This window comes from Podarcis muralis, chromosome Z (genome assembly GCF_964188315.1).
Source record: "Podarcis muralis chromosome Z, rPodMur119.hap1.1, whole genome shotgun sequence".
Taxonomy (NCBI): Eukaryota; Metazoa; Chordata; class Lepidosauria; order Squamata; family Lacertidae; genus Podarcis; species Podarcis muralis.
Window position 1 is genome coordinate 46935758 of NC_135673.1, and position 25699 is coordinate 46961456.

General features: G+C 45.4%; 2 protein-coding genes across 21 annotated transcripts in view; one reads left to right on the forward strand and one right to left on the reverse strand.

The window, feature by feature from the left end:
- The window catches only part of DLG3 (discs large MAGUK scaffold protein 3), a 123210-nt gene extending 108570 nt beyond the window's left edge, over positions 1-14640 (forward strand). For 10 of the 16 annotated variants that reach the window (XM_077922101.1, XM_077922097.1, XM_077922099.1 and 7 more), the window contains 11 exons: positions 729-843; positions 4178-4354; positions 4752-4827; positions 5530-5629; positions 8707-8748; positions 9476-9526; positions 9673-9774; positions 10120-10292; positions 10701-10810; positions 11352-11443; positions 12163-14640. In XM_077922101.1, coding sequence (XP_077778227.1) covers positions 729-843; positions 4178-4354; positions 4752-4827; positions 5530-5629; positions 8707-8748; positions 9476-9526; positions 9673-9774; positions 10120-10292; positions 10701-10810; positions 11352-11443; positions 12163-12269 — 1145 coding nt within the window. In that variant the 3' untranslated portion in view covers positions 12270-14640. Of the gene's footprint in view, positions 1-728; positions 844-4177; positions 4355-4751; positions 4828-5529; positions 5630-7751; positions 7798-8706; positions 8749-9475; positions 9527-9672; positions 9775-10119; positions 10293-10700; positions 10811-11351; positions 11444-12162 lie in introns of all 16 variants that reach the window. The other 6 variants (XM_077922095.1, XM_028715964.2, XM_077922100.1 and 3 more) reach the window with 5 other exon arrangements.
- A 745-nt stretch (positions 14641-15385) lies between these two features.
- Positions 15386-25699, reverse strand: part of TEX11 (testis expressed 11) — a 44688-nt gene continuing 34374 nt past the window's right edge. For all 5 annotated transcript variants that reach the window (XM_077922088.1, XM_077922090.1, XM_077922087.1 and 2 more), the window contains 10 exons: positions 24920-24960; positions 24662-24748; positions 23840-23910; positions 20029-20139; positions 19448-19520; positions 18084-18233; positions 17450-17555; positions 16707-16827; positions 16102-16275; positions 15386-15740 (listed from right to left, as the gene is read on the reverse strand). In XM_077922088.1, the coding sequence (XP_077778214.1) occupies positions 15672-15740; positions 16102-16275; positions 16707-16827; positions 17450-17555; positions 18084-18233; positions 19448-19520; positions 20029-20139; positions 23840-23910; positions 24662-24748; positions 24920-24960 (1003 nt within the window). In that variant the 3' untranslated portion in view covers positions 15386-15671. The remainder of the gene's footprint in view (positions 15741-16101; positions 16276-16706; positions 16828-17449; positions 17556-18083; positions 18234-19447; positions 19521-20028; positions 20140-23839; positions 23911-24661; positions 24749-24919; positions 24961-25699) is intronic.

Genomic DNA, 25699 nt, shown 5'->3' on the forward strand with positions numbered 1-25699 from the left:
TCTTTACCAGAGCATGAGTTCAGCTGCCCTTCTTCTACTGGTGTTCAGACACTTGCTGCCTCTGAAAAGGGAGGTGTTATGAACCAGCTAATCTTTGGCCATCAGCACTTTCTGTAGCTGTGAATTCCATAAGTTAATTATGTATTGTATGAAAACAGTACTTTCTACAGCCTGTACTGAACTTGCTGTCAGTCATTTTTTATTGGGTGACTGAGTTCTAGTATTGTGAGAGGAAGAAAAAACTCAATGTTCTCTTCATACCACCCACAATGTTTTAAACTGTCATGCGCCGCCTTAATTGTAAAGCTCCAAATCCGTTATCCTTTCTTCATTTGGTGTTCCATCCCCTCAATCACTTTAGTTGCCCTTTTGTGTTGTTTTTGAGTGCACAGATACAATTGTACCATGAATCTGATACTCAGTTGCTCAACATTCATCACGAAGGTTGGTCACTGTGAGCTGTCTCTCTAGCACATCTATATGTATTTTGCACTATTGAGCAGGAATGCCATGATCCGACTTATACAATCTGCAGCTTTCTAGGCCCAGATCTCAGTTGGCCATGGATAGCTAATGTGAACTGTCTTCACAATGTGCATTTTGGAGCTTCTTTCTGGTCCCTTGCAGATAAAATATATATTGTGCTTAATTGAATGGGGACACGAGGTGAGCAAAGGTGTTGTATGCCTGTTTCCTCCCTGAACTCACCAGCATCATTTTTCTTGCAGAGTACAGCCGTTTTGAGTCTAAGATCCATGACCTCAGAGAACAGATGATGAACAGCAGCATGAGTTCAGGATCTGGCTCTCTTCGGACAAGTGAAAAGCGGTCTCTCTATGTCCGGTAAGTAAAGTTGCCACCCTTTCTCATAGATGAATACATATTGGTCCTCCTGGACATTTCTTTGAGTGTGCTGTACTAGTAGAAGGTCTGTCTGATTTTTTTGGAAGTCTCCTTTTTCCAGGAAAAGGAGGTACCTTGTGATGCTTAGCTTTGTTCTTTTAGACATCAAATATTTTACTGGCACATGTTGCCTTTTCATTGGTAGCAGTACCTTTCACGGCTCAAGCACATTCAGCAGTAGCTTGGCTGTGCTGGGAGAGTTTGCTACATGCCTAGAGTGTCATCCTTTAGGCCAAGACACTGTGTAGCTAAATTGAATATAGCCTTTGTCACCTCTCTGTGACACCATGCTATATTAGTCTGTATTTCCCATGTGTGTGTCCTGTGTGTGTTGCAGTGGTGGATGTTGGCCTTTAAAATTTCAGTGGCACCCTGCATATGTATTTTCCTTGTGTGTGTCCTCTGTGTGTTGCAGTGGTGGACCTTGAGCTTTTAAATTTCAATGGTGCCCTGTGTGACACCAAAATTTGGTGCCACCTCTCCGCTTCTCACCCTCTGTTGTTGTCATTGTTATGGTGCCATCTTGGCTCAGTGCCTAGTGCGAACAAACCACTCCCCTAAATCTGCCTCTGTATCTTGCTATCTGTAGAAAGAAAAGGAGTTGGATTGCTATTGCCTTCTGGAAGGGAAGCCATTTTTAGATGAGAAAAGTATTACTATTAGGCAGGCAGCTTTGCTGTATTTTGGCACCTGTTTAAAAAAACAGGCAGGTAATTTTAACACATAATTTATTTTGTATGTTTGTTTTAAAACTGCTTCTTTTATTTATATTTTGTGGGGGGTTTTTGGTAATAGGTCAGCTTGTTTTTTTATATTTATAATGAATATTTTATGTGAACAGGCTTTTTGTTGATTAAGTGATGTGTAAATCTTGTTAAATAAAATACAAAGTTGCTGAGGTCAGCAGGCTACCTATGATTTACCCTATGTGTGCAGTCTTCTGTGACTTGTCCGCTGCCACTTCTCTGTTTGTCACAGGATAACTGCTTTGAGCAGCTAATTGGACAGAACAGCTAGGTAGGGAGGGACAAGATGAGCCTGTAGCAGCAGAGCTATTCCTTTGTTTCTTTTCTCTTTGCTTGCTGACACTATGCCTGTAAGAGGCTAACAAATCTGTTGCCTCAGGAAGAGTTGTTGGGCACAAGGATTTCAGAGACTTGGGTCTTCCCTAACTTTGGGGGAGATACCAAACTTAAGCAATCTGATCCAGTTACGTAAAGCACAAGCCAGTTTTGTAGCTGAGAGTTGTTGGCTCATTGAAGTACATGGATGGTTTCAACTGGTTTGTTGCTCATTGCTGCTGGTGGATATGTCTTCTGGAGCTCCCCACCTTCATAGACACTTTCAGCTCACATAGTTTGCCTTTTTAAAGATAGATTGCCTGTGCTGTAAGGGCTTCTTGTTAACTGTTAAGCTAGCTTGTGTAACATTCTTGATTGCTCCTGTGATTGAGACAGCATTCTGCAAGTCCTTTTGCACTTGGGCTAACCTGCCCAACCCTTCCGGGTGGGGTAGTTTCGAGCAGGTTTTAACTGAAACTGTTGGAATGGTCTGTCATGCTGCAGGTAGTGGTAATTACTAGGCTTGTTGAAAAATTGTGTTGGGTTGCAAGACAGTCTCATAGTGCACATACGGACCCTGGCTGAGGTACTGCCTAGGTGCCTTACCCACTACAGCAAATACCTTCCGGGAGAATGCTAAAGGTACTTGCAGGAGACCACAGCAGGTAGGAGTCTGCCTTTCAAAGAATACAGTATAGCAGAAAGTGGCCCCTTTAGTGGGGAGAAAGTGGAATTCTGGAAATGACAGCACCCTAAAGATTGTTAAACTGTTGGGCAAGGTATAACCACTGAAGTCCTAGGACAGGGTGGCAAAGAACTTTGGAGCATCCTGCTTGGCAGAATAAATAGTCAGTTCCACCACTTTTGGAGAACACAAATAGAAAGTTGCAGACTTTGAAAGCCACAGATTTGTAGCTGTTAGAGAAACTCACTGATACAGTGGTACCTCGGGTTAAGTACTTAATTTGTTCCGGAGCTAATATTTCTGGGTTAGCGGAGTCTGTAACCTGAAGCGTATGTAACCCAAGGTACCACTGTACTTGAAATCCAGTGTTTCAGAGCAGCTTCTTTGAATTGGAGCTGTATTGCCCGTGGCAGAGTCAACAAACTGTTAATGCACAGATTGTTTCTCAGCAGTTTACAAAACATAAAAAGCAATTGTACAACATTCTTAAGATACAGAATAATTAAATATATACATAATTCAGTGTCAATAGCTGGAGCCTATTTGATGGACTTGCTAAACAGTTTCAGCCATGTGCTTCTGTGGAAAGCCCTCTGACAGCGCTTTGCTTGAATGCTATGTGTAGTGCTCAGTGGAGGCACTTTGCAAATTGTTGCTTGGCTATGGCACTTCCTTCTTTGAAGTGGACTAGCTAACACTCTGACTGCTGAATATTATGGTTTTTCAAGATAATTAAAGTAAAATTTTTAATTTTAACACTGAGAGCAGGCATGAAGTACTGTTCTAGGAACAGACATTGGGCCACAATTCCATTCCAGAAAGTTGGCCCATTCAGCTGTACTGCCCTTCTGAATTGGAGGAGTTAACCCACTGCTGCCTGCTTGTTTTCTCCATCCAGCTACTCAGCTGCTGCACAAGAAAACCTGAATAATTGTGGGGCATAAATAGTTTTACTTGGTATATGGATATGTCTCAAGGTGTCCAGTTACAAGAATCTTGTGTGAATGAGAGCTTATCAGAAACAAAGACCTGAGCGCAATGGAGATCTTACTGAAGGGAAGGCCTTAGCTCAGTGGTAGAGCCCACATTTTGTATGGAGATGGCCCCAAGTTTTCTTCCCAGCATCTCCAGGTTGGATTCAGAAAGACTCCTGCCTGAAACCCTGTAGTGCTGCAGCTTGGCTCCCAGGGCTTGGGAACCTTTTAAAGCCCCAGAGCCATGTTCCCTCATAAGGATGGGAGCCACATGCCAGTAGCGGGCAGGGCCAGAGAAAAGTAGCTCAGTGTCTCCTAGTCTAATACAGTAGGCTACATTCCAGCCACACAAGATGCATTCCAGCCAGGCAACAGCACTCAAGCAGGACATGAAGCATGACCAAGTAAGAACCCTGAGAACAATATGGAGAGGGGCTACATTTGGCCCCCAGTTCTGAGGTTCCTTGTGTAGACAGTATTGAACTAGGTGAATCAGTGATCTGACTTGCCAAAGGCATCATCCTATACTCCTAATGTTCTTCATTCCTGTACAGAGCCCTTTTTGACTATGACCGAACTCGGGACAGCTGCTTGCCCAGTCAAGGACTGAGTTTTTCTTACGGGGACATCTTGCATGTGATCAATGCCTCAGATGACGAGTGGTGGCAGGCGAGGCTCGTGACCCCTCATGGAGAGAGCGAGCAAATTGGCGTCATTCCCAGCAAGAAAAGGTGAGTGTTCATTCTGTAATAAGAGCTAGTTTCCAGCTGATATTGCCCACCCTTGGCCAGCCTGCTATCTTTCAGGTGTGCCTGAAATAGCCTGCTAAAGGTAGCTAGTCAGGGATGGGTGGCCTTTTTGGGGGCTCTTCACTGATTTATGGCAAGCAAAGTGAACATTTCCTCATGTCCCGCTGGGCAGGGAAGGTGCTACCCATCACAGAGAATGGCTGCGGCTGTAAACTTTGCCCCATCTAATGTAGAACCGCAGACCTGGTAGGAAGAATGGCTAACCACTCATTGTGGTATGTCTGAGAAAGAAATGGGTCCTGGGGAGGGAGCAAGGATAAGTGGTGTGCGGGGAGCCACACTTGAATGTAATAATATCTTTTTCTCTTGATGTAATCAGAGTGGAAAAGAAGGAAAGAGCACGGTTGAAAACTGTGAAGTTCCATGCCCGAACTGGAATGATAGAGTCCAATCGGGTAAGTGCTGTTCAAGGGGGGGAGGGTTGGCACGCAGGAATGGTTAACGAGGTAACTTAATAAATGTAACCATGCACTGTCCAAGGTGGTACCATAGTTAATCTAGATCAGGGGTTGGTGGAATTATTTGAGCCTAAATTTGGTAGCTGGAGCATCCTTAAGAAAAACTTGTGGACTGGAACTCCTCAGACTTGATTTGTCCTCGGACATGAAGATAAAGCCTAAAGCCCTGCCCCATTAGTCTTGCAGCATCCTGCTTTTGTTCCCCATGGCACAGGTTACATTACTGAATGCCAACGGCAGATGCACTAGAACTGGCTCAAAGTTGTTGACGGAATACAGGAACTATGAATATATTGAGTGGTGGGGAAGCCACAGACAGGGAAGTGTTAGTGACCCTTCTGGTGATGAAAGGGTTGGGCCATAAGGGACACATCTTTGTTGCTGTGGAAATGCTGAATGGTTAGTCATCTTCCACCATCCCTAAACCCCATTTTTCTCTGCACGTAATTTTTCTCTTATTCCCGTTTACATGTAATTTCCATTATTTCATTTGAGGGGGTAGCTTCCCTGACACTGATCATCATTGCCTTTTCATTTTATTTTTTCTTGCATGCTTTAAACTCCATTGTTTGTTCTTTTTGTTCTTTTTGTTGTTTTTTTTCTTTCTTCCCCCTCCTTCCATCTCCATCTTCTTCACAGTCGATCAAAACGAAACGTAAAAAGAGTTTCCGCCTCTCTCGAAAGTTCCCATTTTACAAGAGCAAAGAGAACATGGCTCAGGAGAGCAGCGTACAGGACCGTAAGTAGCAGCTGCCCTGCTCAAATTCTGGCTTGGGAGGTTCCTGTGGCCAAGGAGCAGCATGCTGCTCACAAGAAATACTGTTCCAGCACCTGTGGTAGTGAGGCCTTGCTGGATTCGGCACTACAATGGGGACTGCACTATCCAGAAAGGCCTCAGCTTCCCCAAGGCCATGAACAGCCCCTTGGAGTGAGCATTGCTGTTCACCTGCCTGTGTTGAGAGATGATGCAAGTCCAAGAGGTGTTCTGTTCCCTGCTGTCGTCAAGTTGAAACAAGCACTGGTGTAGGAGAGGTTGCCAGTTGCTCCTGGTATCCCCAGTCACTGTTGCTTGCTCTCCCTTACCTTATCTGCACTAGTTATGCTTCCAGACCACCCTTGAAACTTGTGTCCTTTGATAGGGGATCTGCCAGCCTCTTGAGTATGCCACCTTTTCCTAACTTTCTGGTGACTGACCAACATTCTCCCTTCTCTACTGTCATAGGCCAAAAAGCCTGTATAGGGATACAGTAATGCAGCTTGCTCCAACCGGTGTTTTTGGAGAGCCCAGTCCTGTGGGTATCACAGAAGTTGCTGGTGAAAATGCAGGGCTTTGGTTGCCAGCATACCTCCCTTCTCCGCCCTGTGATGCAAAATAGATTGAGCCAACAGGCAAAAAGATGTGCACCAGTGTAATACATAAAGGTTGCATAATTCGGGCTACTGAGGCACTCTCTAAAACAGCAATAGCCTTGTAAAGTACATGTGACTTAATGGAGAACACTCTCTTAATGCCATATATATGGGAACAGGTCACTGATGAAAGAACTGCCCTGTGTTTGCTGTCAGGTTCATGTGTGGCACAGTATGGCTTGGCTGCCCCTGTGTCATGGGCTCTAATATTAACCTACCTTAATGCCTTCATACGAGGCAGAATTATACCAGGACAGATGATTTGTCATCTAGCCCAGTATTGTCTACTCTGACTGGCAGTGCTTTTCCAGTGACTTTCCTTTCACCTGCATCCTTTTTCTTTAAATGAGGAAATACAAGGACTTGAACTGGGACCTTCTGCATGTAAAACATACATACTGGCACGGGCCAGCGCGCCTTCTCTTGTCATTGACACTGCAAGAAAAGCAACAATCAAAAAGCTTGGTTGCAAATGCTGGGCTTGTGGGAGCCAGAGAGTGTATTGAAATGCCTGGAAAAGCTTCCAGTTCTGCAAGAGGTCTTCACAGTCTGTGCTTTGTGGAAGAGGGCTGATATCTGGGGCTAGCTCCTTCCTCTTGTTCATCTACAAACAGTTTCATGCTGATAACTGCAGTCAGCTGTAGCATTAAGAGTGGCAAGTGTGGATTGATGGGGGGAAATAAATGAAATGGACAAAGCCATCTGTTTGTCAGTGTTTTTCTTGGGCTTGTTGCTAGAGTCCATGCCTCTTGGTACCAGTTGCCCAGGAGAATTTTGGAAGAACAAGGGACTCAATTTGGTGACACTGACCTGGTTAGTCTGGTGGCTCAAAAACACAGGGTCTTATACTCTGCTTCTTCCACAGAGAGGTGACTGCTCTTTGCATTTCTCTGTCAGTGATTCTGCTGAAGCACCCCTTTGTCTGGGTCATTCACTAAATCAAGGGTAGGAAACCTGTGGCTCTCCAGGTGTTGTTGAACTCTGAACTCCCGTCAACTGTAACTGGCATAGCTAGTGGTCAGAGATGATGACAGTTGGGAGTTCAGCAGCGCCTGAAAAGTCACAAGTTGCCCATCTCTGGACTAGATCATCTAGTATTAAGCAGTATTAAGTAGGGCTCAGAAATACCCAGAGACATTGGTGCTAAAATGTGTTGGGAAACTGAATAGTCTTGGCCTTCGGGAGGTGGCTGAGCTAGAGCTTTGGGCAGGAAATTCTGAATGCCCAGAGGGTTTGGGGCAGAGAGGATCTTTGAAAGTGTTGGTCAGGAGCTTTAACTTCACTTGCTATTGCAGCTCTCTGCCATTCTGCACTCCTGTCACTAATGCTGTCCTGGCTCTGTCTCTCCTCTCCTCTTTTCTCCTCTCCTCCTCTCTCTTCTCTTCTCTTCTCTTCTCTTCTCTTCTCTTCTCTTCTCTCCCCTCTCCCACTTCTGGCTGGCTGTGAATCAGGACTTCCCTGGGTTAAGTGACGATTATTATGGCGCAAAGAATCTGAGTAAGTGAAATTTCACTGCACATGATCACTTTTCATTGCTAGCATGTGTGTGACTGGAAACAAGCTTCTGCGCTTGGAGCAGCCACACCATCCCTGAGCCACTTCTGAACATCATGTGGGCCGTAGCCTGCTATGGAGCAAGAGAACTGAGCCCACTTCTAGCCTGTGGCCAGTGAACAGGCTTTGTGAACCTGTCCCTAAAAGACAGCTCACCACTAGAGTGCAGTGAGGAGTACAGTAAACGGGCCAGGACTTCCTGATTACTTGCAAGCAAGTTCTAGGGAAGGATGTTGGCAAGGCAGAAAGGAGGTCCTGGTGTTAGGAAATCCTAAGTGGATGAAGCCTTGCTTTCTGCCCTGTTGGCATTGTCTGAGAGCCCCTTTTCACCCATGCCATAGAAATGGGAATCCCTCAGCCTGCAGTATCTTAGGGCAGCCCTGTAGTTTTTTGTCTTGTCTTCACCTGCCTGCTCTGCCAGCACCTACCTTTCCTTTTCCCAACCCCCTCTTGTAACTCTCAGTGATAAGATTGTGCCTTAATGACTAGGAAAAGGAAGCAGACTAGAAACAGGATTGTATGTCTGAGCTTCTCCTGCCTGAGCTTGGGGTCCCCTGTGTACACCTGCTGGGGGCGGCAGGATATATGTGGTGTTGCTCTTTTGTCTTGGCAAGAGATCCATGAATCTCTTTGCTTCTAGAGAGTAGGGGAGACAACATTTCCTCAAAGAATGCACCAAGTTACCATAAGCTGGGGACTTAGAGCATGTACTAACTATCTGTTCAGCTTGCCCTTGCACTGTTCTTCTCTCTCCCACCCCACCCCACCCCTGTTCTTGTCATCATCAGTTGGTGTTTGTCTTCTCTTGTTGCATCTGTTTGTACTGAATCAGGGTCTCTTTCTTGGTTGCAGAGAGCGTGACATCAAACACCAGTGACAGCGAGAGTAGTTCCAGTAAGTGTCCCTCCCCTTTGTCCCATACTTTCTGCATGCAAACCCTCAAGATCCTCTGCTTGCTTCACTCTGTGTTGGAGGACAAGACTTGTTTTCCCACCCCTTTCAGGGCTGTTTTAGAGCTAGGTCTCCAAACATGTGTTGGGGCAGAACTTAGAATAAATCTTCAACCATGTATTTGTGTGTGTGGATGTAAGATGGATAGGTTCCACAAAGCCACAAACTCTGCATTTTCTTTTTAGTTCTAGGGCCTGAATGCTAAGTAGTTCCCATTCAGATACTGTCCCTGTGGAGTTATGATACCATCTTGCAAATATTGGTGGAATCTAATGTTGCTAAAAGTTCAGTCTGATAACTGGGTAATCCTGAACTGGATGCAAAGATGGTGCCCATTTCCCTTGGTACAGGGGCTGCTGCCTGCATTTATTTTGCAGGCTTTGGAATGTGTGCCTCTAGGGCACTTGCCCTTCAGTGCTGGGGATAGCATCCTTTGGAAGATGGCTTCTCTCAGAGGTTCTTCCCTCTAAAGTTGGAGCAGGGTGAGAAGCACATACTGTAGGGAAGGCAGTTCTTCTCACTAATCGTTGTAGAGAAATGCAGCTTTGTACCTGAGAATTGTGTGTGTTTTGCCACTCTGCTCCTGCCACTTTTGGGTGGGTGGGAGGGAGGTTGTTGCTGCAAAGACATCTGCAGCACAGGCTGACTGTTTCCTCTCCATTTCTTTCAGAAGGGCAAGAGGACACAATTCTGTCATATGAACCTGTGACCCGGCAAGAAAGTAAGTTGGCAAAAGAAGAGCTTGCTGCACTACAATGAGTGGAAGCTCTCATGTTCCTCTGCTCTGCTTTTCCTGGGTAGTTTTTTCAGAATTGACTTGAGGCTACACTTTAAGGCTCCCTCATATCTTTGTGGCTATGTTTACAGTTCACTATGCGAGACCAGTGATCGTTCTGGGACCCACGAAAGACCGAGTCAATGATGATCTCATCTCAGAGTTCCCACACAAATTTGGCTCCTGTGTGCCACGTAAGTGCTGGTCCTCTGCAGGGAGAAGAGTGTTCTGGGATAGGCTAGCATGGGTTAATTCAAAGTGAAATGGAGAGCACCTGAGCAATGGCTGTAAGGCCTGCACCCTGTTTGAATACTTGAATGAGAAGGGATGGAGAGGGCTCAACATGGCAGCCAGGATTCTGCTGTTAGTTGGTCCTTCTTTTTTCCAACATACTGCAGATGCTGGGTTGTACAGCCGAAGTTAGCCATACCTGTTAATTTGCCTGAGAAGATGGGGACTCTGAGCCCATAGTTGTGGACATTGCTCTCTGAGCAACAGAAAGGGCTGATGCATTCCAGATTTGCTATGTTCTATTCCAGACACTACCAGGCCTAGGCGTGAGAATGAGGTAGATGGGCAGGATTACCACTTTGTGGCATCCCGGGAGCAGATGGAGAAGGACATTCAAGACAGCAAGTTTATTGAGGCTGGGCAGTTCAATGACAATCTCTATGGGACCAGTATTCAGTCTGTGCGGGCTGTAGCAGAACGGGTAAGTAACTGTGTCCAGGACAACATGTGATAGCTGTGGCTGCAACCTGCTTCGGATTTCTGTCATAGCTTCTCAGGTACTGTTCATGAGTTCTCTCTGCCCTGTGACTGAGCCGCTAGCACAAAGTGCAATACATTCAAGTTAAATTATTGTGGGCTTGGGACACTTTTAATTGGGAATAAAACACTGAGGCCCTTTTGGGACTGAAGTTGCAGGTTCAGGAGGTCATTGCATGCAAGAGAGTGCCAGCCCTAGAGTGACCCAGACATGATCTGATTTTTGATGTAACTATACTCACCTACTGACCAGGGCGTGTGTTGTGATCTTAGAGTGGGATTTTTGTTTGTGGGGGCTTGTTGAAACTGCTTAGCAAAGGCTTGGTAATAACTGGCACCCTCGGTACTGCAGGGGAAGCACTGTATCCTTGATGTGTCTGGCAATGCCATCAAGAGGTTGCAGCAAGCACAACTGTACCCAATCGCCATTTTCATCAAGCCAAAATCCATCGAAGCACTCATGTGAGTAGTATGGCAGCTGTGAATATTTGTTATCCTGCCTGCTGTTGGAAGGGGTGTGTGTGTGTGTGTGTGTGTGTGTGTGTGTGTGTGTGTACACGCAGTGGGGAAAAGGCCTTGGGGATGCGGGGATGCAATGAAGAGAAAGTGGCTGCCTCTTCTCCACTTGGGTCAGCTTAGGGGGCACTGCATGCTCTATCAACACAGTGCTTGCCTGTTGGGATTCCAGAATCTCCTTTACCAGCCACCGATAGGCCCACCTTAGAAAGGAAAGCTTTCCACAGACAACTATAATTCCTGATCACTGGGTGTTCTGGCAAGGGCTAATGGGAATTGTAGACCAACATCACCTTCTGTTCAGGCTACCTATCCCTGAACTGAAGACTTACAGCTTCAAGCGACCGTTTCAATTGCAGCATTGCCAGTGGAGCTGTACACAAGCCTATTTTTGGATTTTGCACTCTTACACAGTGGCCAGAAATGTGCCTGGGCTTGTGCCAGGTCTCATGTATTTGTACTGAGTCTCTTCCATTTGGGCTGGCAGGGAGATGAACCGGAGGCAGACATACGAACAAGCCAACAAGGTATTTGACAAAGCCATGAAACTGGAGCAGGAATTTGGAGAGTATTTTACAGGTGAGAATCTAGACTGTTCCTGAATGACTGGTGATGACATTCACACTCACATTTTTTGTGAAGAAAAGTGTACAGGCAGCAACCATTTTAGGTTTGTCCAATTGCTGTGCAGGTCCTTCTGGACCTGGAAGAGGGCAGAATGGGGGCAAGGCAGGGCATGTGAGGCCTGGGAGCCCATGTGAAATGGTCAACACCTATACCTGTGCTCACCAAGGATTTTAAAAGGAGGAGACTTTAAGGCACAGGCTAGGCTAGGCTGGAAAAGTGTCAGGGCTGGCAATCCTTTGAAAGGTTGCAGCGATCTCCTGCCATCTCCATCAGGTTTCTAGCAGGGTACAGGGTGTCCCTAGGAGGTTACAGCAGATGTTACATGGTGTGATTTAGAAAAGGTAATGCAAGATGAAATTCACATGTGTTGGTGTCTTTTAAAGTAGGCTGGCTCAGAAAGCTGTTTCCAGTGCTGAACAAGTAGTGCAAGTTGGTTCTGCTGCAGTTAGTTGCTCCTGAAACTTGTTCTCACGCACAATTCAGAAGCACAGGGATAGAGATGTTATTGGCTTCCAGCAATCTATTGCTTGATGCCACAACTTAAGTTGGATGTTAGAATTTGAACTTGAGGAGGCGGTATAATTCCCTTCTCAGGTAGATAGAAAGGAGCTTGCCAAGTTTGATGTCTCTTCTACACTAGTAAATAACTGCTTTTGGTTTGTGTTTTCCAGCCATTGTACAAGGAGACTCTCTGGAAGAGATTTACAGTAAAATCAAACAGATAATAGAAGACCAATCTGGGCATTATATTTGGGTCCCATCCCCTGAGAAACTGTGAAGTCTCCACTTTCCAATCAACTTGTGAGAAGATCAGAGACCCCTCCCCCAGCCCCCTGCCCTTGGGGGCGGGGAGCATGAAGACCATCCCTGTCCCTTTTTTAGATGGTTGACAATTGAGTTTTCTAGTCCTGTTTTCTTTTTCTTGGGATGGACCAATCTCCTTCATCAAGTGACTGTCCCCACCCGTTCCTGCATGGACCTTCCTGTTGCTCCTTTAGAAATGGAGGCAAACCCCATTTGAGAGTTTTGTGTGTTTTTTTAATTAAAAAAAAATTACTATCAAGAGTTAAATAAAGAAGCAAGATGGGAGGTAGCAGATGAGGACTAGCTTAAAAGAGCCACCAAGGCAACAGATAAGGACACTGTCTGCCCCTGTAAACATGCTGAGGACTGGCAACCTGGGGCAGCTTTTCCAAGAGTGCAGTGTTCACCCAGCATTGTGATGGAAGGGAAGGCAACAGAATGCATATAAAATTAAAAACATGAGGGGGGCTGCTTAAGTGGTACTTTGTTAGTGCAAGAATTATATTACTGTCATATCTCAGCCATGTGGCCTAGAAACCCTTTTGTGGCTGAGGGTGGATTTAAAGGTACCAAGTGTTTGGTTTCTTTGGGTGCTGCTGAGTGTTTTTTTGGAAATCCAATTTTGTAGGGAAGGCTGTGTTTGGAAAGAACTGCAACTGGCACTGTGGTTGTGATGTGTGCAGAGAGCCCAGGACCACATGTGAAGCTTCAGCAGTTGATTTGAGCACCATAAAGCAAATTGAAAATGCTACCTATTGCACATTGTTTTATGTCACCTGATGTGTTTGCATGAGAGGTTTCTTCTGGGTTTTTTGGGGTTTTTTTAAAGCTGGCGTTAAACCAAAATCATGTTTGTGTTGGTGTGTTGGCTTTTCATTATTCCCAGCTTTTGATTTTAATAATGAACTTAACGGGTATACAATCCAGTTTTTTAAGTTATTTTTTAAGATTGTTCCGTTGTAAATAGATTCCAGACTCAGACCCAACCTACAGACCATGTGGAATGAGCACACCAGCTGTTCTTTGTTGTGATGGGGTCACTTCCCTGTAGGGAGACTGAACTCCATCCCACTGACTTTTTTCTGGTGGAATAACATTTTGAGATCCATACAGCGAAGCTGAAAGCAGCAGATGAAAATGGGAAGAGAATCTGCATCCTAGATGGATACAATATCCCAACCGCATTCAGAACAGACTTCTCTGGAAATCCTTATTCTAGCAGAATTTTGTCAAATTCTGGTTGTAACTCTTGGAAGCCCTTCCTGACAAGTGCATCACCAGGGGCTCAGTGAAGAACACCATCCCTCTTATTTTGCATTTCTGTATAATTTCTGTTCCGAGATGAGCCCCCATTACCCCACATGGCCAACCTCAGCTTGCAGTTCTTCAAGACAGGAAAGGGTAGGTGGAATTCAGAATGCACGCTGTTGTGAGGCACAGACTGTTAGTTTTACATGTACTGAGGCAGTTGCTTCCAGGAAGCCTTGATATATGCTCATCCTAATCATGTCCGTCAATGTGTAAGCCGTGTGGGTAAAAAAGTTTCTTGTTTGCCCGCTGAGCAAGAAAATAAGCTGGATCATTATTGAGAGAAGTTTTCAAGCACTCCCTAGTTTGGTACAAGCCCATGCCTGTTATTCAAAAGGAGATTTGCTCGTTTTCCCAGTCTTGCCCCATCCAGCTCTCGAATCAGGCACTCATAGGCATCCGTTTTCCGTGGAATGACAGCAATGGATGTTATGGGAGGAGACCCCAGTGTTACTGGTCCTAAGGGAGTGAGTAGGACTCGGCCTCAGATTGCAGCAGGGTGATGCTGCCCACTCCATAGCTGGTAGGTAGCTCTGTCATTCATTGTGATATTTGTGCACGGGCCTCATTGTTAAATATGGGTGAAAACTCATCCTGTGGAGATTCATTCTGGTAAGCAAGAAGCTGTTTCCACATCGGCTGTGTTGCAAGAAACCAAGTGGAACTTTGGTAGCACTGGAGCTGCTGTTTGCTGGCAGGACTATGAAGAATAAAGATGAGGGAACTGTCATTTACAAGTTCCTGGTGGAGGGAGTTTGGACAAGGGGCTGCCACATGCGACTTCTACTCAGCCGGCACTGCAAGGCACATTCTTGAGAACTGGCCTGTACACAAAAGCAGCAGCTTCTGAGGTGGCCAGTCTCTAGGTTCTAACTCCTTTTCTTTTCTAATAGCCTGTCGCCTTGTCTTCTAGGCCCATGGAGAAAAGGCCTATGTACCCATGGCATAGCTGAAAGTATCAATCATGACACTAGTTGGTTTACCAGTGTTTCTTCCAAGGAGACATATATTTTTAATAAACAGAACGTTGCAATGAACTTGTCTGCTGAGGATTTATTCTGGGGCTATGGCTTCTCATCAATGTATTGGCTGCCACTGGCTCTGGGGGCCTAGTCTAGGGTAGTATACTTCTCGCCACAAATCCAGGAATGCATACTTTCCTCTCTCATGCACTGCTCCCGTTGTGTTGCAGGTTCAAGGTAAATAAAAGTTGCTGTGTGTTAGTCTGCACGTGGACCCACAGTCTATCAGATGGCCTACACTGGCAGCTAGAGAGGAACTGGAGGAGACCCCCTTCCAAGGGTGGCTTGATTTGCAGTCCTGCCTAGTGGTGTGAATGGAACCACCCACCCACTTGTAGGAAAATGGTTGTTCAATACTTGTATAAATTTCTGTAGGCTGGTAGCAGAGGGACACACCAAGCAATGACAACAGTAGTTCCTACTATGTCCTATACAGATCCTGCATGGTTCTTGTCCTAGCTAGCACAGGCCAGTGACAAAATGAATAGTTGCCAGCTTACTGAAGGGATGAGGCAAAAACACAATTGAGTGTTACTTTCCCCTACGTTTTGCACAGCTGCTACTGCTTTTTAGTTTGTGCCTTTTGAGTGTAGGAATGGGATGGCCAACATGACATACCTCTCCCTCCCATCAACCCCAGCTAGCATGGCAGCGCTCCGACGTGGTGGGGGCTGAAGGAAATTGAGTACCCTGGTGTAGAAACTTCTTGCTTCTACCAGGTGGATGGAAAGTTAAACCAATAAATAGGAAAACACAAATGTCATTGCAACTGCTAAACTATTTTATTCATTGTGCAACCCCACTCCAGACAAACATCTCTAACAAACTAGAAGGTGGTAGTTTATCTCACCTAACATGACACCATTGCTCAGCTGTATTATACACGACACCATTACTCAGCTGTATTCTATCTGCCCAAAGAGTTGTAGTATACTCCTATGTTCCAAGCTCTAACCATGAGCCAAAATATTTATCTGGTTTGGGCAACAAAATGACTGGTAAGTTGAGTACAGCACCAGCTGCCTTTGCTGTGGACTTGATTTCTGTCACTTATTTGGAGAGGGTCCCTTTGCTCCTGGAAGTCTGTCCATCAATACTTGGTAAAAGGCGGTCATCTGTGGGCAGAAATCACACCAAAAAAAACCAAATTAGTGTCATGCATTGAATGCTGGGGGTCTAATGCAGTTTGAGCCCCTTGTATTTAGGTCAAGCAGCTTTCTAGGAAAACTTTGGGGAAAACGTGACCCAAGATATTGTATCTATCTGCCTATTCCCCCATCCACCAGTGGCAAATTCCTTAACCCAAGGTCCCTTCATGGCTGATCTCAGCTAGTAATTCCAGGATGTAAAAGAGACTACCTACCATTTAGCATATTGCATCCACTGCATGCTATGGTGTTTGCACCTGCTCAATACAGGCCATCTCCCTGCGTATTCTAGAACCACAGTTAAGCTGTTTCGTTCATCCTTCCATACCTTTCTCCTGTAGCTGGTACATATATCTCTCAGGTGATTCAAGAAGAACATTGCTACGCGACACCATTGCTCAGCTGTAACATATCTGGCCAAAGTGTTGTAGTATACTCCTATGTTCCAAGCTCTAACCATGAGCCAGAATATTTCTTCATCTGGATAACTGGACCGCAGCACCTGCCAGTAACCAGGAGAAAACAGCACTGATCAGGGTTTTCACGTTGAGGCTGTAGTTCTAGTAGAAACTGAAAGAATATGAGAGTTTGATGCAGCACAATAGCTTTTGAGGAAATCTTGCAGGATTTCTTGAGCACTTATGTTGGCTACAGACAAATTTCGGTTCAGAAGGACCTGGGCTACAGCTCAGAACAGCTCAGCGCACAAGCCCCTACCCAACCACATGAAGCAGTGCATGTCAGTCACCCGAAACCTTTTAGATATTGAGGCCATATATCATTACTTAGACCTGGCAAGGTCTATAGTGCACAGGTGGCCACTTCTAGTGACTCCGGAAGAAAGGAAACCCTGACAGCTGTGAATTCCCAGCCCAACTGCCATTACCAGGAAAGAAGCATGTGGAAATAATTTTGATGGCACTTCTTCCTCACCATGCTATCCAAAATCTTCAGAGCTTCTTCAAAGTAGCCCTGTGACTCCGCCAGTGCATATGGATCTGTTCCAGGCGCATCAGATGGCAGAGTAAGCTGAATCAAGCTATGTATACATTTGCTGAATATCATCAAAGAAAAGGGAAAGAGAATTCAATGCAAGCATGTGTAGAATGCCCTTCTGACTCATCTGCAAAGCAGTTGTCAGTTTGACACTCCTCCCCAAAGAAGCACACAGCAAAGTTTCTCCAAGGGGACAGTAGATTCCTTTCCAAACTTCCAACCTCTTCAAAGTGTGAAGTATAAACACCTGGGCAGAGCCCTTCACTACCCAGTGGTATCAGTTGGGTCACTCAGATGGAGGAAGGAATGCAGGTGGGTTCCTTTGCTGGGAAGAATGTAAGGAAAGAGGCCTCATCAAGGACTTCACTTACAACACGTACCCCATCTCATTAAGAAAACAGCTGCGATAAGTGGTAGCAGGTGCCCATTGGGACTTAAAGGGCAGGAAGGCAGGGAGACTTAACAGTTGGTGCGGCCAAAACCAATGACAGGCAGAGGCAACTAACTCTAGTTTTGTCTGCATCGTCTTCCCTGCTGAGTTCTATTTGAGCAACACGGGTTAAGTAGTAGAATGCGGGCAGTCAGTTCCCCTCCCTGGACTTGTAAACAAGGTTGCAAAGCAGGTTGCCCTGAGATCCCGCTGGCCAGGATGCATAGCCCTTGGCGTAGCTCATCCTTACCTGAAAGTGAGTCCATCGAAGGGTTCACATTTGCTAATGGTCAAAAGCTTTCTGAGGGCCTTCTTGGCGAGTGAAGGGCAGTAAGCCGGTGGAGCCATGGCCAGCGCTGGAGAAAGGAAGGCAAGACAAGAGAGTCACTTTCAGAAGTGCAAAGCTCTGTTGCTATGCTATGTTACATCAGTCTGCCCGGTGAGGAAAATGCTGACTGCACCAGTCAAAAGCACAGGGGAAGCTGAAAATCTTTCCTGCTTCAAATGTTGCCGTTTACCTGAGCTGGTATCAAACAAATTCAACCACCTCTTTTGATCAGCTGGTGGCCACTGTAGCAATAATACTGCCATGGACAAAAGACTGCCAATCGGGTTGCAGGGAGCGGAATGCCAGATACTGGAAAGCGAACTGTCTGAGTGGCAGAAGCCTGTCTTTCTTCCACTACCACTAACTCTGGTCCAAAACTTCTACAAGGCAGGCTGCAGCTGAACTACTAACAGGAAAGCAAAAGAAATGGTTGTGGCAATATGAGGCCCGTGAATGCAATAGTTTGCCCCACAGAGATCCAAAAGATTAGTAATTCACTGGGCTGTGGAGCACACATGGTCCCACCAAGCAAATGAAATGCAAACATGGCTCTTACAGGCAATTGATTCTAGCATCTTAGTATCGATATTGGGCCTTTCCAAAATTGTATCCAGAAGACTGGTTACTCTCGGGTCTCCGAGCTTTACTCTTGCCTCAAACTCGTACAGTAGAAGTAACGTATCTGATGTGTCTTCAGAAAAGTTGCCTTTTGAGTAGAAGGAGAGTCACATGTTAGCTGGTCGCTAAATCAGCTTGTGTACTGAGGTTGGCAGACCCCTAAATCAATAGACACTTAGCTGAAGGAGAATATAGATCCTTTGCCTTTGCTATACAGTCATACCCCGGGTTAAAGATGCTTCGGGTTAAAATGTTTTCAGGTAGCGTCCCACGGCAACCCGGAAGTACCGGAAAGGGTTACTTCCGGGTTTCGCCACTTGCACAGACGCTCAAAATGACATCATGAGCATGCGCAGGTTGCGTTCTGCTCAGGTTGCGAACAGGGCTCTGGAACGGATCCCATTCACAACCAGAGGTACCACTGTACTAGTTTCTGTGGATAAGATACAAACCCGGGATACAAACTTGGGCCTGCTACGTAGTGGCAAAAGGTGACTGCTTCAGGCAGATGATTTGTCATTAAGCCCAACAAGCAGCCTGATATTTACACAAATATCTGAAATTTGGAAGCCAAGACTACACACCAAAATATTATTTTGAGTTTGACATGTCTTCTGTGAAGGGTAGTGAAGACAAAGGCTAGGAGCTTGTTTCAGTTCTAAGGCTAACAAGGTTCCTTAGCATCAAGGTGTTTGCTTGCAAGTTTCCCTCACGAATAGTTTCATCTGCCGTCTTAAACCAGGAATTTCATCCGCAGTCTGCCCCAGGAATTTTAAAGAGAGCACTGGATGTCCAGGGGTACAGGTAGTCCTCAAATATGGTGACTCCCATCTGAAGCAGGCTTGAACCTCTGAAAAGATCTCAGCTGCAGGGGCATTTTTTGTCTCCTCTCACCGTATGTCTCAGGGTCAAGCTTTTTTTTATTCCTTCCAGCTCTTCCACCAACCACCACATATGGCTTAACATTTGTAAGCAGCAACTATAAGTAGTATACTTACAACACTATGCTTGCAATCGACACTGACTTGGGCATAAATTGTATTCAGTTCAGTGGAACTGACTTCTGAGCAAATATGCCTAGGTTCCAAGAAACTTGTGCAGCAATAATTCATACCTTCCCACCCAGCTCTCCAGCATCATGCTTTAGTTCTTCATTCTCCTGGGCTGCATGTATTTCCTGCATCCCAAGAGAAGTCACTGTACCAGCGTCTACCAAAGCAAGACGAGAGTCCCACCCACTTCTTTGGGCAGATATATATAGTGTCAACAGCAGCACTTTGTATTGCATAATCTCCAACTCACCAGTTTCTTTCAGATACGTCCCGATATCCCAACAAGTCTCTATGTGTCCGAGGGCCTCCACCAGTAGTTCATTCTGATTTGAAAACAAATATATAATTGTGGGGGGGAAACTCCACTTTTGAACCATAACAGTTGCACTATTCTCTGGGTAAGGCAGTTGGGGTGGGGTGTTGCATTCCGTGTATAGGATTTTAGCTCCTTGACTTGCTCAAATGCAGCTGCAAAACTCTCCAGATAAATTCCAGAGGGGAGGAAGTGTGCAAGTTTGTGAAGTGGGAAGGGCTAGGAAGATGGCCTGGATATCCCATGGTGAAGTCCAGTTTACCCAGAGTCCTCTAAATGTGATTCTAATGTTTCTAATTGATGTTTGAAATTGCATAACTTATTGGAGGGAGGGGTTGTAGCCCTGCTTATGCTGCTATATGAAAAGTGGTATGATTTCCAAAGAGGAAGTGGGCGACTGTCCTCTCAGCATCGAATCAAACCACATCAAACAGAAACTCAGCTGTACCTTCGAGCTTGCATAAAACCTTTGTCACAAAAGGGAGGGGTGTAGAATTCTTACTCCATCCAAACTCTACCTGGCCAGTAGAGCTGTTCCGTCCCATTTCAAGACCAATGGCAATAGCCATAAGCAGGCATAATCTCTGGTCAACCAGAACGGTTTTCTCAGCAGGACAAAGCCGAGCGAACTGCAACAGGAAACATTTAATAGAAATGTGATTGTTGTCCCTTTTCTTTGGATGCCAGAGGGTTTTCTCTCCACAAACACACTCCAACTTTCCCTCCCTCTCTCCCTCCACATTGCAGAGCCCAAGTCTTCTACCTCTCTGCTCCCGCCAAATCTGACCCTCCTAGGTTCCTATGAAAGGCCTGGACAGAAGCAATAGGAGCTCTGGAGCGCAAAGTGCTTGAGGGGCACACCCAAGCCCTTTCGGGTATTTACTGCAGCATTCATCTTCAAAGCTCACAACCGATTGTTGATGTTCTGAGCAAAACTGAAAATAGTTCAGCTAGCCCTTGTTTACATGGTGACAAAGAAAGCCTTCTAACAGTATCTTTCATGTTAAACATCGAAATCAAGGCAGGAAACAAAGCCTTATGAGAAGGGCTTGAAGGAGCTGGGTATGTTTAGCCTGGAAAAGAGAAGACTGAGAGGAGATAGGACAGCCATCTTCAAATATCTCAAGGGCTGTCACACGGAAGTGGGAGCAAACTTGTTTTCTCCTGCTCTGGAGGGTAGGACTCTAACCAATGGCTTCAAGTTTCAAGAAAGGAGATTCTGACTAAAAATTCAGGAAAAACTTTCTGACAGTAAGAGCTGTTTGGCAGTGGAACAGACTCCCATGAGAGGTGGTGGGCTCTCCTTCCTTGGAGGCTTTTGAACAGAGGCTGGATGGCCTTCTGTCATGGATGCTTTAGATGAGATTCCTGCATTGCAGGGGGTGGACTCTACAATTCTATGAAACATGTCCTGCTCCTGCCATTAAAAGATCTTCCACCTCTTAGCCACAGGCAGTAGGCAGAGTTCCACTGAAGCACAGATAGGATGCTGAAGCAACTTGGTAAAAGGTAACTTGGTGATATTCCCACATTCTGTGGGGGAGCAGGCTCTGGGGTAATGTCACATGGTCAGTGAATGCTGCCCTAGGGAGGCTGAACTAACCTGGAACAGTTTCTCAAAGGTTAAGCCAGGATGATCCACTTATTCCCTGGGAAACCCCCTTCTTCTGAACTCACTTTCAAAACAGGGTCTACTGATCTGAACAAATTCTCTCAAATTTGCAACATTTACCACCATCATGACAATGATTAATTGGGATGTTTGTGGTTTTCCCTAAACTTACCAGCCCATCCTAGCATCTCAACTATAGCCTGAAAGACTCTGAATGTTGCAGTGAAGATCACGCCTAGCAACCCACCTTTCTGAAATACATACTGTTACAAAGGTTGCAGCATGGCACCCCCAATCTGCCAAGTGGTGGCAAGGCTCCAGGGGGTTCCAGCTGCTCAGGCAGGGCAGTGTTTTCATTGAGAAACCTATGTGTCTTTAGGAAATATGGTTTATTGGGCATGTATTTACACCTCGGTCTACACTGGAGAGTTTAGGGCATTAATCTCAAGAGGGGATCAATAAATTATAATTATAATTATAATTATACCCCGCCCATCCAGCTGGGTTTCCACAGCCACTCTGGGTGGCTCCCAAGAGATTAAAAACAGAATAAAACATCAAACATTAAAAACTTCCCTAAACAAGATACGGTCCCAAGACACGCTTTGTGGCCCTAAACAAGATGGTTCTGCCCTGCATGACCTCTGTCCAGAGTTCTGGCTCCACCCTTCTCCTTCCCAAAGACACTTTCAAGAGAGAAAACTGAAGCCTCGTGTAAAACAACACCTTTTTCCTGTGGGCACAGCCTGCCTGCTCCCCTCTTTTCCTATGCCATAGAAGCTGAAATCCTAAATCTTTCTCTGCCCACAGTAACCGTGGGAACTCTCCCCTCTGTCCAATGCAGAAAATATCTTGCCCTGGTGGTGGTTTCACTAATGGGCCACTATTTCTTAATAAGGGACGCGGGTGGCGCTGTGGGTAAAAGCCTCAGCACCTAGGGCTTGCCGATCGAAAGGTCGGCGGTTCGAATCCCCGCGGCGGGGTGCGCTCCCGTTGCTCGGTCCCAGCGCCTGCCAACCTAGCTGTTCGAAAGCACTCCCGGGTGCAAGTAGATAAATAGGGACCGCTTACTAGCGGGAAGGTAAATGGCGTTCCGTGTGCTGCGCTGGCTCGCCAGATGCAGCTTTGTCACGCTGGCCACGTGACCCGGAAGTGTCTCCGGACAGCGCTGGCCCCCGGCCTCTTGAGTGAGATGGGCGCATAACCCCAGAGTCTGTCAAGACTGGCCCGTATGGGCAGGGGTACCTTTACCTTTTTATTTCTTAATAGCTACCCTCAACCAGCCTTGCCAGCATGGGCTAAGTCCAGAAATATCCACGTTTGGAAGGGTTTACTTAAACCTTTGTTAGTTCTAGCTTTCACTGATTCTACCAAAATCTATGACGATACACACAGTCCTCTACTCGGAAGCTGTTGGAACAAACCATTAAACTTATTTGGCAGCACTTATGTGCATTTAACCTGTGCTATTTCAACCATATACCAAGCCAGCCAGAGCTTCTAAGTTCACCCTGGGTATACTTGGGGATACCCAACACAAAAATAACTTTCAAGCTCTCTGCTTTGCTTGGGGGGGGGGGGGCAAGGCTGACTCAGTGTACCAGCTCTGGGATGCTCTTGCGAGATCTTGCAGGGCAATCCAAGTTCCTGCTAGATCTCATGCAAACATCCCAAGGCTTTCAGAGATGGCGAGCTGAGATGACCTTGACTGGCAAGCAAGGTGGAGAATTTAAGAGCTCTTTCAGTGCTGGGTCCACCTGGGTTACTGTGTATGCGTGGACCCTTTGGAACCGAACCCCCATGTAAAATGTGAGCAAACTGTTCAGAACTGCATCTGACCACAACTGAAAAAAGGATTTTTGGATTTGGATTCCAAGTGGATTTGCCAGATGGCTGGGATACTCGTGTCTGCCTGCTGCCCACACTCTGTTATAGCTCAACACGTTCCTTTACACTTCAACAGGACACAGCAACCTGACTTCTCCAAAAGCTTCTCTACCTTAAATAGATCTCTGCTGGCAGTAAATCACAAGGCTGCTTCTACATCTACTGAATCCCCAGCTAACCAATATTTATTAGTGTTATCATCATCATTGTTATTTATTATTACAATTTATTACCCACCCTTCACCCTAAGGTCCCATGGCAGGTTGCACCAATTGGAACAACAACATGAGCATTAAAACACAATATTAAGCAATATTAAAAACAGTTTAAAACAAAATTGCAAAAAATAAGCTAGGTCCTAAAAATAAACGTCTAAGTGTCAAAACCCAGGGCGAAGAGGTTAAAGCAATCCTCCGAATGGAACAGAAGTGATTTTGATTTCCACCCCAGGCCACTAAGTTTAAACACAGTTGGCTCAACAAAATATTTTCTTATTAACAATTCCAGGTTGACATACTGAGTATTAGTGAAAGCTGTACAGTAGGACTTAAAGCTGGTAGGACCTCTTCTCCCTATGTGATAGAGTTAATTATGGTTCAGTAAAATCAGTAACAGATTTGCAGCAATGGCAAACTTGCCAAATCACAGTAATCAACTGTTAGCTTTCTGTGACCCGGTTCAGTAACATGGCACACAATACATGACTGACACACTCAAATCTGGGAAGTACCAAGTGACATGCTCCGAAGAGCATTTTGTTTGCGGACTCTCGCTGAGCTGAAAATAAAACCATTCATTGCAGCACACAGAATGTTGGCAGAAGCACATACCTTGAATGAAATTAGAAATAAATCCTTTGTTAGTCTCAGGCAGCCCCCCGACATGGTAGCAAAGGTCCAAGCTTAGAGAGCAAGTAAGAAAGAACAGGATTTAAAACACACCACAAAAATCAACAACTCTGCTTTGTCTCTTCTGACAGGTTAAGCAGGCTCAGTATTAACTTCAAATATGATGTGACATGCATTTAGGATCAACTGGAAACAACTAGTAGTTTGGCATCAATATCTTATTTCAATAGGTGATCATTTTGTCAATTAAAACAAGTTTCTGACTATAAGCAAAGAACTCCACAGAGACCCCTTCAACTATATTGTTACTATACAACCTATGTTTGCCTTTCCCCCTTTTTGGTCTTTTTGAATCCCTCACTTCTACTGTGGAATTAATGTTCATGTGGCAAAAAGGTCATGTAAATCAGTTGCCATGAGTAACTGCTGAGCAAAATCACCAGGGTGCACACCTTAAATGTGCAAGAAAACCCACACCGTTCATTGTATGTAAGCAACAGATTTACTGCAATCTGTCGTTGCTGTTCCTTATTTTTGGGTGATTGAAAGGGAGAGTTGTGACCCCTTTAAATGTATTTTATTTTCATTTTAAGTATCTGTCCCCAGAGGGAACTGTAATGCCTTTTGGTTAATGATACACTGCTAAGACCACATCAGCAAACTCTTCCCACCCTATTCTCCTTAGCTTATAACCTTGCTGCTCTAAGTCTAGGATTTGGCCTCTAAACTGTTAAGAGAAGTGAGGGGAATTTCAATTCATCCCAGAAGGAGCTGCTTCCATGAAACCCTAAGACTACCACTTACCAGTCTTCCTGAACCATTGAACTTCACTGACTCTTGTTTCAAATGTTGTCATGTCCTTTCCAAATTCTTCATCATATCTATAGTATGCTGGAGCAGGAATATGCAAAATGATAAAGGAACTGGGACTTTAAAAAAATAATCTAAGCAACCTTCTGTCATGGAAATGAACTAAACAAGATGTCTTTTTCCACCAGCACCCCAATTTATTTTGCACTTGCTAAGTGAGTGAGAAGTGCTGTAACATAGCAAGCTACATACCTGCAGTCAAGTATTTTAGAAGGTTCTCCAAATCAGACGTTCTAGAAATGAAGTAGGGGAGGAAGTTATCCAAACTTGCTCTAAACAGTGCAATGTAAGAGACAAAATGTGATATTGGACCTAATGTGAAGGTTCATTTTCGACAAGGAATGTCAGGTGGCTTCTCTCTCCCACTTGCTCCATTAAGCAGGTCCTTACACAATTAAGTATCTTGACCTCAACTGGGAGAACAAGCTCACTCTAGTTTCAGAGAGGCAAACTGAAAATGCAAAAGCACATACCAGGAAAGAGCGGCCTAACGAGGGGAACAAAAGCCAATAAAAGGCAAAATAGAGGAGAGGGGAAAACCTCTAAACATAAAAATTTGAACAATGCTCCCTCAGAATAGAAAAGCCAGAAAACAATTTAGCCCTTAACACTGCAGACTAGAGTCCTTGAGATGCCAAATCTGCAGCCTAGAACAACAACAAACTCCTAGGGCAGGTAAGGTCCTGTCCATTCCCTGAAGTAAACAAACTTTCACAGTAGGTCCAATGTCACATCTTCCTGCAGGGAGGAGAGGATTCTTGAATGTGGTACTGAAAAGCTTACCAGACAGGCACCCATCTACTGAGACAGTGTAGGACTTGCCTGCTGAAGGAAGCCTCAGCAGATGCATGCACCCAGTTTTTAACGGGGCTTGACTGCCGAACCTTGGGAGCAACACTCCCATAACCTCCCTCAGGGGCTGCAGTCAGGGAGACAGCTCCCCCAGCCTCCCCAGGAGCGCTGCTGTTACTG